Here is a 12,664-nt window from a genome sequence, read left to right on the forward strand (position 1 = left end):
AAAAATTCTCGGGTTTCCAACCCAAACATGCGAATGAATTGTTCCTTTATTATTTAATCAACATTAAATCTTTAAATATCGATCTTCAATTTGCCCCCTTTTGAAGATATTTGCTAAAATAATTGTCGGGTCGGACGAATCTCTTACACACTGTGTGAAGCTGTACACGATTTTCCTATTCATTCCGCTAAACGCTGCCTATATACATTTACGTTTTTTTTTTTACAAATATAATTTTTTTTGTCTTTAGAGTGGACTTATTTAACCAGAATATAATTTGATTTGGTATAAAAGTGAAAAAAAAAAAAAAACGATTTCCATGTGTTGATGCATTATAATGAAATAATTTCATAATAAATACTAACAACAAAACAATAATTATACTATGTAGTTCAGAGTTTCTTTTGAATAACTATAAACTTTGGAAGTCTCTTAAAGATTCAAAATATCAGCAATGCTATTGTGAGCATTAAATGACTAATCTGTAAACATATTAATTGCGACGCGCTTTTGGACTCCAACTTTTTCAGGGTTGGGAGTCCATGGACTCCATGTTTTAAAGTCCTAGTGAGAACCCTACAGCAAAATGTTCTAAAAGTTAATTAGGATTTTACTTGAAAACCTGACTTGCAATATGTTTTCAGATTATCAATTTATTGATGCTATAAACATTAAATAAAAACATATAATTCTATGAAAGTATTGGATTTAATTTGCAACCAGCACAGACTGATATCAACTGACACACAACTGTGCCAGCTAGTTTATAAGGGTATACACTCTTTGCAGCTCGGACAATAAGACCCTTCCAACCATGTTGGCAATTAAGTGTGTGGTTCGATCAACTGGCAACTTATATGATAAATTCAATATGAAAATACAATTATGTCATATTCTCCGTGTAAATGCATAACTACTTGAATGTTATTTATGTGTCTGATAATTTTGTGCCGTGGCACAAACGACTAGATTCTCTTTATCTTAATAGGACGCTTCAGGGTAAAAATGTCACTCCATTCAATCGACCCTTTCTTGTTTGTAGTTTGGTTTTCTTTGAATCACCTGTAAAAAATGACAAAAGTTTACTTTACTCTGCATTGAAAGCAACATTTATAACATTGTTTCTACCAAAATTGTGATCACCTAAATAAATACACAAATTTTAAACTTAAATTCGGGCACGAAGTGTTCAATTTTGGTTAAGGCTTTCTTCCAAAGCATGTAGTGCTTTGATATTTTTAGATTTTATGTACAGTTAAACCTGTAAGTAAAGACCACTCATGGGAATGGCAAAATGTGGTATTTATTTACTTGTCAGTTTTTATCACTTAAGGACGTTTTTGGAAGTTTTCATGTAGACATATAGGCAAAATTAAAACTGCTCAATAGAATTTCTTTAAACTTGGCAAGTAAGATGTTGTTAGAATATGATAACAGAAACATTTTTAGCGAAAAAAAAAATTTTGGTCACCGTTCTCGTTTTTGAGTCATCTGCCTTTGAATTGGACTTTTTTGTTAAATTCAAGGGCAGATAATTTACAATGAAGGGAATTTATACATTTTTTTTTCTTATTTTCATCAAGCTTACCTTCATTTTAGTTGATATGCAAAATTTCAAGAACAAATTTAGAGTAGATAGTTTTTTTTCCACTTCTTCTTTTAACCTGTGCATTTTTTCTTTAAAAAAATGACCTGTTTTTTAAGGATTTAAAGTACCTTTATTTTCATTGAAAAAAAGTTAATGGAAATGATGTAAAGAATTGCATATTATTATGTATTGTACTCAACAATAAAAAGAAAAGCATAATCCAGAAGTAAAAACAAGAATTCATTTGAGTATGTATAAAGTATCTGCCCTTGAAATGACCTCAAATAAGTAGAAAAGTCTGACAATTCCCTTGAGACGTTTTAGGAAAGCATTTTCAGGGAAGGTTCTGTTGAAATAATAAATTTGTGAAATGCTATTTAGTTTGGTCTTTTAAGTAAAATATGTCTCAAAATTTATTGTCACTGAATAGGGACATCACTGAGGTGGCAGGATGACTGACTAAATTGACTACACATGACATCTAATAATGTTTCTAAGTTCTGACATTCTGAATTTGGTCGGTAAGATATAATTCAACCTTTAAAATAAGTTTTCAGAAACGTGCAGAGTTTGTGCTATATGTACGAAGTTAATGAAAAATACATACTTAGTTGAATGTTACACGGCTTTGTTTTTGGATTTGTTAAGAAATTGTGTACAGTAGTCTTCAAGCCTCGCTGTAATCACTGTCTGGAAAAACTTGTAAAATTGCACATTGGAGTACCTCTGTGTTGCACTGCTCTACTACGCTTGAATGGAAGAGAAAAATATTGTTTAAACAATTTATTATGGGTAAAGGGTTTGATGCTGCTTCCAACAATAATTCAGTCATATCACGACGGCAGTAAATACTTGCCCTGCTACAAAGTTTACCAGGTATACTAGTAAATGTAAACAGGATTTTAATATAAGTTAATGTCACATATAATAATGCAATACATGGCACCAAAGTAAATATTAAAGGCCAGGAGGTCTTCTGCACAAAAAAGCATTTAGCCATCCCAACAGTAGAGACTTGTGAAGAATTCCATTGTTCAAATTGAATATTATATTAAAGTCATGAAAATGTGGACTTCTTCATGTTTCCAATGATTTTTTAAAAATATTTCTGACTGTATTGTTATTTAAAAACAATTATGGAATCCTATCAAGTAATATTCATTGATAGACATGACAATATGTATAATATTAATTTAGTATCAAATCTGAAGAATCCATTACATATATAAACATGTGTATACATGTACCTTGTTAGAACCTGAGCTCCTTAATTTCACTGAAGCATTCATACTATCCCTCTGTCCACCTGCAACACATGGGAGATAAATGCTATAATACTTCAATAGTAAGTAAATAATAAATATTTACATTAAAATAAGCAACTTTTTATTTCATATATGAATGAAACAGAGACACTGTTCCCTGGCTTTTAAATCAAGCTAAAAATGATTATGTCACTTAAAATATGGAATTTAAAATTGCATACACAACCCTAACCAAGTCCAGCACTGCTGCAAACATAGACTTGCAAAGGATAAAATTCCTCCAGTTATTCAAATAATCTTAAGTTCGAATACATTTAATATGAATACAAACTTTCAGATTTGTCCTCAGCTGTAGAGGTGTGAGAGGTTCTAGAGGTATGACCTTGTAGACATGGTGTTGGCTTACTTGATGGGTTTGATCTACATACATCTCTCTGAAAGCAGTACAAATTTATTTACAGATAATTTAAATTTGCATTCTGTAGGCCTACATATGATTGATAAATACAATTATTCACAAAAAGTAATAAAAATATGTGTGAAATGTAATCTATTATAGCTCATATGATCTATTAACTATATTGCCTTATGTGGCATCAGAAGGTAACAATCTGTAATGTCCCAAGCAAACATCTTATATGGCACCAGACAGTATTGAACAAGATATAACAATGGTCGTAGGACAGGGGGGACCGTGAGACAGGGCAAACCATACCAGGACGGACCATATGTTTGGAAATGGCGGACCATGACTCGAGATGAGGCGGACCGTGATTAATTTCAAATTTAATACTGCTATTTCATTTATTTATTTTTTTATCTTTTGATATCAATATTATCAAAAACAAAAAAAAATTTAAAAAAATAAATTAATATAATTTTATACTAGTACATGTATACAATGTATACTTAGAGTATTAACATTTACAGTACCCTTGCAATTATAAGTATAAAATAGGTAGCGTAAGATAGTGGGAATGGATTGAAAAAATCTTATAAGTAAAACATATTTTCCTTCTGCACTGAAGTTAATAAACTTGACAAAATTACTTTAATTGTAATATTTTTTTATATAATCCATTCATAACATTTAAGTTGTATAAAGGAAAAATGATTATTTATATTAGTTAATTCCTTACTAACTAAAGGACAACCAAAATAGTTTATGTACAATGTATATCAATTTGCTAAACAGACAGCATCTAAAGTTTATGATGTAAACTAACTTGTCAAAGGAATTAAAATTGAAGGAAGTCAACGTCAAAAAAGATAAAATATTCCATCAAGACACTTTCCACCAAAAAAAAATAAATTCTGGATAGGTGCGCAATTTTGTAATGTCACTCATCATCATTTTATGCTATTGTGTTGTATGTCAGATGTGAATAACAGCCCTTTTCTTTATGTGTTGTTAAATGAAGTTTTACCCTCTTATTATTTATATCTGCTGTCTGTCATATTTAAGAAACAATGACTTGTAATTATATCTCTGTAATTGGTCAATTATCACCTGCATAATGTCCAACTCGATGCGTTATTAATAATTTCATTAAACAAATTTATTATAAATTAATAAACTGCATTAATGTATGTACAGTGCACTCCAGATACAACGAGATCGTTGGGACTTCGGATGATTCCTTGTTATAACCGAGTCTCGTTATAACCGGGACAGAACAAATTGGGGAAATCCGACACTGTCCAGCATCATTAATTTCTACTTTCGTGTGCATCCTTTTAGAAAAGTATATAATGGGAGGTAACTCTTTGCAATCAGAAGTTTTTGTTTTATTTAAATATGCATGTATATAAATATATCTAGCTATCATCGAATTTCAACAAAACATGAAAACACAACCTACGTCTAACCGCGTGTGTTTTTTCATTAATATGTACATTTTAAAATTTGTTTCCAAAACGTTGCATTTCTCACGAACAGCGAATAACACTGCAAGACATTAACCGCTTCCTTTCTTGTGACAATTTAGCCCGGAGCGCAGACAAAACAAGGCTGACACATTTGATCGCTAATTGCTCGACCCATTATCTCGTCCCACATCAATAATTTCTTCCTTAATTGACCTTTATTATTGGTCATCATGGTTTTTCTCAAGGTGACAAACTGATGCAGACGAAGTGCAAATGAAGTGCAAATGAAGTGACCTCCTTAAAATTCTGAAAAATATGCATTGGACAGCGAAATTATGTACGTTGTAACCGATATCTCACTAAAACCGAAACGATCTCATTATAAACGAAAAAAAATGAAAGGAAAATAGATGGAAAAAGGCCGGGACACAGTAGAACGTACGTTGTAAGGGGTACCTTGTCCTTGTTAAAACTGTTCTCATTGTTAAGTGGAGTAGACTGTATATGTTTATAATGATATTAAAAGAAAAAAAAGAAAATGAATTGACACTATTTAGATATTTTTATAACATTTAATTCCGAACCGCCTCGTCTTGAGTCAGGGTCCGCCCTGTCCCAAAATATGGTCCACCCCATCCAAACATACGGTCTGCCCTGTCTCACGGTCCGCCCTGTCCATAATTCATAACATTAAAACAATATAACACAAATCCATTTTTTTCCATTTTCATCTTTTCTATATTTTGATATTAAATGAATAACAAGATTAAACAAATGTTTATGTCAAATCAATCATTCAATGCGACTAACACTTTTGTTTCACTCATACGCAAAAATCATTAGAGAGGGTATCATGTTGCCCTAAGCCGCTTTTTTTAGTAATATCGGAAAAATGGCGAATTTAGAATAGAGACATCTACGTTAAAAAATCGTTACATTCAATCAAATTTGAGTTCTACAAACCGTTCAAAAGGCTTTTTCTCCCGAAACCAAGTGCCTATGGTTTTAACTGCAAATTGCATATAAGGAACTAAGGCCGTAAGGGAAGTAACTCATACTATCTGAACCCCATCTGCGAATTATGATGAACGTTGATTGTCATAATTATGACAAGTAAGAGATTCAACAATATTATTTTATCACAAAAGACTGTCTATCATCTATGCGCAATTGGCGCAAAGATATAAACTGATAAAGATGTTAGCTTTAATCTTGTAAAAATAAACCTTTTAACATAACAAAATAACCATACCAAGACTTCTGAAACCCTTTGGTCACATATCCTCGATGATATCTAACACTGTATTCCCTTTCATACTCGTCTAGTTGAAAACATCGGCTGGCGGCCATTTTCCTGATGTTTTGCTGAAAATCGTTCTGTCAGACGGTTTACGGCAGATAAATTTGTATAGACAAGGGGCATGAAATCTGTATAGACTTTCGCTTTAACGTCAAACTATTTACGCATCTCTTAAAATACCAAAATTAATTTTGCAGTATTCTATATCAAATCATCGTTCTACTGCAAGGATCGGAGCATATATCATCAGATATGTATGCAGTGGACATGTATACAGCGACTTGCCGGTATGTCATGCAAGCTGATCCTGACAATCCCGCAACTTTAGGCGAATTGAGGCGTCTTCTGCCTTGTTTACGTCAAGCTTTAGGCTGCTATGTATGTTTCAACTTGTTAAGAGATCCAATGGGACCAAATCATAATGTTTGCAGACACTTGGTATGTTTGAACTGTCTCGGTGGTAAAATGAAACTGAAGCCAGCTTGCAGTTGGTGTAAGGACCACTGCCAATTTGTTCCAAATCCTCTACTGAAGATCCTGATAACTTGCTTCAAGAAGTTATGCGCTTACATGTACTCTTCACTACTCGGAGATGCGATCAAAATGAGTTGTGTGAATGGTGAAACTAATCATCTTCTTAAACTAGTGCAGGAAGGAATGGACTTTCAAGATGATTATGTGCCACCTCCACCTAGACTGTCTCCACACAGTAACCCTGCACAAGCTAATGGAGATGAAGTTAATGAAAACGTACCTACCTGTGTTAATTCTTCACCACCAGCAACTACAGCACAAGCGTCCTCAGAAGAAAACTTTAAAGATGAGTCTGTGGCTATTGAAAATAATGTTTCTGATGAAAGAAATATTGAGTTGAGTAACTTGCCAACCGTTCAGCTAAATGACATTAAATTTAATAACAATAGGAAAAGAAAAATTGCGAAAGATACTGATCACAACTATGATAATAAAGTGCATTCAGTGATTAGAAATAAAAACTCAAAGAAACCAGTTATATTCTTAAAAAGAGCAGCATTAAATAAAAACAAATGTAAAAGTAAAAAAGCTGTTCTGAAGACTGCATTGAATAAAGCTAGAAAAAGAAAACAAGCAGTTGTAAAACGTTTTAATACAAGATCAAAACATGAAGCACCATCAGATTTAGAGAGGATTGACAATTCTAGCACAACTTTTAAAAAAATGAAGGTTGAATTACAACCCCCAGAATTAAAGCCATTAAGTTCATGTAACTGCGGAAAGGCAGGAAATTATAATCAATTAACTTGTATCGGTCAGAGGTGCCCTTGCTACAGCATGAAACTACCTTGTGTTGGCTGTAAATGCCGCGGTTGTAGAAATCCCAAGAAAGGGCCCGACTACCAGGTTATGAACACAATTGGCAGTTCTGCAGTTCTACGATCTGGAACAAGAAACGCAACTGAATCTTACACGTGACATTCAGGTGTTAGTGACAGACATAATTTTAACTGCTATATGACATTTTTAATGTATACTTACCCTTGTGATTGTAATTATGAAGGTTTTTGTAAATTTAGGTATTTGTTTTTATGTTAAATGATAAAAGAAAAAAAATTATATTTTTAAAAGTGTTAATATTTTCTATTTTTAGCTTCGGATTCTTAAGATACAATTTCCTCTCTATAACGAAAGTTATGTGTGAAGTTTACAGTCATATTTAGAGAGTAGGTAAAAAAAAATTATTGCTATGAAATAATGTAAAATTATTGCAATGCACATCTTTATAAAAGGTTCTTCAAAGAAATCACTATTTTTGGTTTTAATAATATTATTAAAGGTCCTGTAACACAAATTTTTTATGTTTTTATATCATAAATATGATGCTCAAATTAAGATTTATCAGTTTTGTAACTTTCAAAAAGCATTATATAAAAAGATGTTACAGAATTTAACATTTCATGTAAATAAAGGGAGGTAATAAAAAGTTTAATTTCTATAAAGTCTAAGTCAAATTTTTCAATAAGCAATGAATGCATATATTTAAACGATTACATAATATTATAATAAGTACAAATATTTGCAGAACATATTTTACATATTCTTCGATGTTTGAAAATTGTTTTATAAGCATAATTATATACATATATATAATTTCATTTAATTGTGGTATACAACCTCAGTTACAACATACAGGATCTTTAAAGAATGTAGTTTTATTCTTTAATCCAATGACTTGCACTACCTACTTACATTATGTCACAGGAGCTCCTAGGAATCACTGTTTCCATTAATTGTCTCATTAAATGTAACCAATTATGGCAATATATAATACCATCAAATAGGATGGCTTTAAGCCAGTACTAAATGCAGCACATTCATTGTTTTTGTACTTTTAGCTCAACTCAATGAGGTAAAATATGGAGAGCTGTCCAACTCGCATTCATTTTATATTTTTAATGTTTTATTTACATGTATTTGTCTTGGCTGATGTACATGTAAGCTAGTTACCTTTCAGTATTGTTACTTTATAGCCTCATATGATATCTTAATATCACACTAAGGAACAGTAATTGTAATTATATTATAAAACAGTAATTGTAATGACATTTAGAATCAGTAATTGTAATAAATGACATAAAGAAATAGAAATAGTTTTATGTCTAATTAAGAAACAATAATTGTAATGTCACCTTTTACAAACAGTAATTGTAATGACTTTTTCCCCTGTTTTTAATATAATTGTAATATCACATTTAGGAACAGTAATTGTATAATGTAATGACATTAAGGAAGGTAATTTTGATGACATTAGACATTTAAAAACATTTATTCATTTATGTCATTTAGAAACAGTCATTGTAAAACTATTGTTTTTCTTTATTTGTATTGGACTTTTTAGAAAAAAAACTTAAATATCTTTCTGTAAACTTTTATTCTGTAGGATAGGTAAGTGTGCTGATTAAAGAGAATAGGTAAAAAGAAAACAAACAAAACCAATAATGGTAAAAAAAATAATAAATCAAAGTTAGTGCGAAACTAAGGCTTCATACAATGTAGATTTTTTTTCTTTTTTTGCAAAGAAAGCAGGAAGCAGAATTTGATTCTTAATCGAGCTTAAATAAATATGTTTAAACCTACTTTGAATTGAGTCTGTATCAAGCACAATAAACATTAATGTCTGAAAATTAGACCTGCTTGTTTTAATGGTCCATGTCTTAATTCATTAAAAAAAAGTTTTGCGCAAAGTATACAGTTCCTGTATGGAACTTTGCAGAAATGGATAATTTTGTAAAGATTATTCAGTAAAATTTCATTAAGAAAAATTTATAGTGGAATGAAACATGAGAAAATAAGATATTTGATGTTTGGATAAAATTGCTAATACAAATTTTCAGAATTTAATAAAATCTTGATTGAATAAACTGTTATGCCTGTATCAATCTTGCAGTTAAATACTTGTGTATGTTTTTGCTATTAGTTTAATTATTTTCTATCTAATTGTGTAGTTTAACAAATAGTTAAAAAAGGTACAAATACAATTAAACACGGAGCTACAGTTTTCTATTTACGTTAGTTTTTGTTTTTTTGGGTTTTTTTTAAAGAACCATGTACCTTTATATTTCATTTAAACAATCATATTGTCAGCTAGGTTAATAGTAATAATTTTTTTGTGTAATAAATTTAATGATATAGTCATAGAAAATTTTATTACAATTTAAAGATTTCATCACAGTCAGTATATGTTACATGTATGTGAAGCTATTATTAAGTTACACAGGGTTTCTTAATTAATCATACCGGTACATGTAAAGTATAGATCTCCTGCCATTGATCACCTCTCACTTGACCTGATGTCTGTTTTGTTTTGTTTTTTTAAATGAAAAATTTACAGGTACATTATTCTGTTGACTTTTTAGCTCACCTGTCACAAAGTGACAGGGTGAGCTTTTGTGATCGCTTTTCGTCCGGCGTCCGGCCGTCCGTCATCCGTCCGTAAACTTTTACTTTAAATGACATCTCCTCATAAACCACTGAGCCAATTTCATCCAAACTTCACAGGAATGTCCCTTTGGTGGTCACCTTTACAAATTGTTCAAAGAATTTAATTCCATGCAGAACTCTGGTTGCCATGGCAACCGAAAGAAAAAACTTTAAATATCTTCTTTTAAAAAACCATAAGAGCTAGAGCTTAGATATTTGGCATGAAACATCTTCTAGTGAGTGTCTACCAAGTTTGTTCAAATAAAAGCCCTGGGGTCAAAATTGGCCCTGCCCCGGGGGGTCATTGATTTTCCCTATATGCTTAAAGTAAAAACTTAAAAAAATTTCTTTTAAAGAACTCAAAGAGCTATGGCTAAGATATTTAGCATCAAACATGTTCTAATAGGTGTCTACCAAGTTTGTTCAAATAAAAGCCCTGGGGTCAAAATTGGCACCGCCCCGGGGGTCATTGATTTTCCTTATATGTGTATAGCAAAAACTTAAAAAATCTTCTTTGAAAAAACCCAAATAGCTAGAGTTAAGATATTAAGCATGAAACATCTTTTAGTGAGTGTCTACAAAGTTTGTTCAAATAAAAGACCTGGGGTCAAAATTGGCCATGCCCCGGGGGTCATTGATTTTCCTTATGTGTGTATAGCAAAAACTTAAAAAATCTTCTTTGAAAAAACCCAAATAGCTAGAGTTAAGATATTAAGCATGAAACATCTTCTAGTAAGTGTCTACAAAGTTTGTTCAAATAAAAGCCCTGGGGTCAAAACTGGCCCCGCCCCAGGGGTGTCATTGTTTTTAACTATATGTGTAAAACTTTAAAAAAATCTTCTTTTAAAAAGCCCAATGAGCTAGAGCTTTGATGTTTAGCATGAAACATTTTCTTATGGGTGTCTACCAAGTTTGTTCAAATAAAAGCCCCTGGGTTAAATTGGCCCTGCAACGTTGGGGGGGGGACGGGGGTTGGGGGGGGCCTATATACAGGTGAGCGACCTCAGGGCCATCATGGCCCTCTTGTTTGTGCTTATGTTTTCACTCATTTGAAGCTGTTGTAAATAAAGACATGAGAAAAGAAATGAAAAATTTGTTTTACCTATTTTCCTTCTTAACATCTACCCGCCAATGACCAGAATAGAGGAAAATTTATATAATCAACAAACCCTGCTAGGATCAAGATTGCTATGGCTATGAATAGTGTTGCTATGATACTCTTCTAATCTAGAGTAACTTTGAAGTATTTTTATTTTATCATGGTTTGCAGCAGTTGACCACTAACTATGTCACTTGAACTGGAAGAGAACTTAGTAAATGAAGTATAGATAATAAATTTATAGAGTAAGCCTATTTGGCTGGGTTAATGTTTTCCTCGATAATCAAAAGATGTCTTTTATGTTCACACTATTCTTGCATTTCAAAGTTATAATCAGCATGTCAGTATAACTGAGAAGGAAATTTTGGATTATGAAATGTCAAGCTTGAAAACAAGGCTGTATTTACAGATGTCATTGAGTTCAAAACCTCACAGTATACAGGCTATCAATATATACAGCACAGCTTAGTTTCTTCTAATAGCAGATTTCCAAAAAGGTATTTACAGATATAATACAAAAAGTCGGCATGCTGCAGCTGGCACTGAGACCCACGGGTCTTTGGAATATTGGTCCAGTATGCTAACCACTACACCACAGTGACTACCTTATATATTATATTAAGTTATTTTTAACTTTATTTTGACATCATCACTTTTATTACCATAGTTGCGAGCTATTATATGTATTAAATGTTACAACTTACTGTACATCGTATATAATTGCTATCAATATACATTTATTGCAGTGATACAAGGCCACTTTCAATAACCTTGCTGTTAGTTCAATAGTAAGTGACATGGTTAATTATTTAGTAATGTAACTTAGTTTGAATATAGAAATCAACTCCAGTTTCAATTTAAAAATGTAATTATTTTATTTATGGTTATTTAGTGTCCATCTGTTAACCAGGAGGTCTGAGGCTGACAAGCCCTGGTCTGGGAAGTTTTAAATTGAGTAAAAAAATGTTTTAGAGGTTAAAAAAATTAATGACAATGCTTCTATATAATTGTCACTTGTGAGCAGGAAGAATATTTACTAGCAGTGAACCACAGGAAAGAAATAGAAAGTGAAGGACAAAAAAGTCTTAAAGGGAAAGGTAAAGTACATGAGCATGCAGTATTTTTAGAAATTAAGTAACAAGTGGCAAGCTGAGAATAGTTGTTTATAAGTTTTTATTAGTTTGTAAATTGGTATTAAAGGTTAATATTATACTGTAGACATTGAAATATGATTTTTTTTCAAAACAGCTTATATTAAGTTTTGATGATACATGTATATGATAAATATCTGTGCTTGGATTGACAAATACACATTCTATTTGGATTTTAAGGCATTTTGAGCTCCACACCCCAAGTGTCTGGGTGGTTGTAGAAATAGGCCCTTTCCAACAGTTGACTGTTATAAATCTTCAGTAACCTGGTTAAATAGTGTCCGCCTAGTAATCAGGAGGTTTCAAAACTTTGTGAGTGTCTGAGTAATTTTTTTATATAATTTGTCACAAGATATATCAGAAAATACTCTGAACAGCTTGTCTTTTTCGTATTTAAATGTCCTTTTCGTATATCTTTCCGTTTTCTTTGTTAAA

At 31.7% G+C, this 12,664-nt stretch overlaps 1 protein-coding gene and 1 long non-coding RNA gene across 2 annotated transcripts; one reads left to right on the plus strand and one right to left on the minus strand.

Moving 5' to 3' along the window:
• Positions 1–582: 582 nt before the first annotated feature.
• LOC132737060 (uncharacterized) lies at positions 583–6,148 on the minus strand. Its single transcript, XR_009626675.1, has 5 exons — positions 5,975–6,148; positions 3,185–3,287; positions 2,836–2,894; positions 2,196–2,337; positions 583–1,062 (listed from the first exon to the last, which is right to left on the minus strand). It is a non-coding gene; the product is annotated as an uncharacterized LOC132737060 (long non-coding RNA).
• A 25-nt stretch (positions 6,149–6,173) lies between these two features.
• Positions 6,174–7,819, plus strand: LOC132737059 (E3 ubiquitin-protein ligase MSL2-like). Its single transcript, XM_060724291.1, has one exon. The coding sequence runs from the start codon at positions 6,275–6,277 to the stop codon at positions 7,472–7,474; it is 1,200 nt and encodes a 399-aa protein (XP_060580274.1). The 5' UTR covers positions 6,174–6,274; the 3' UTR covers positions 7,475–7,819.
• The last annotated feature ends 4,845 nt before the right edge of the window (positions 7,820–12,664 follow it).

The sequence above is a fragment of the Ruditapes philippinarum genome, unplaced genomic scaffold (genome assembly GCF_026571515.1).
Source record: "Ruditapes philippinarum isolate M1 unplaced genomic scaffold, ASM2657151v2 ctg2350_1_1_1_1, whole genome shotgun sequence".
NCBI classification, from domain to species: Eukaryota; Metazoa; Mollusca; class Bivalvia; order Venerida; family Veneridae; genus Ruditapes; species Ruditapes philippinarum.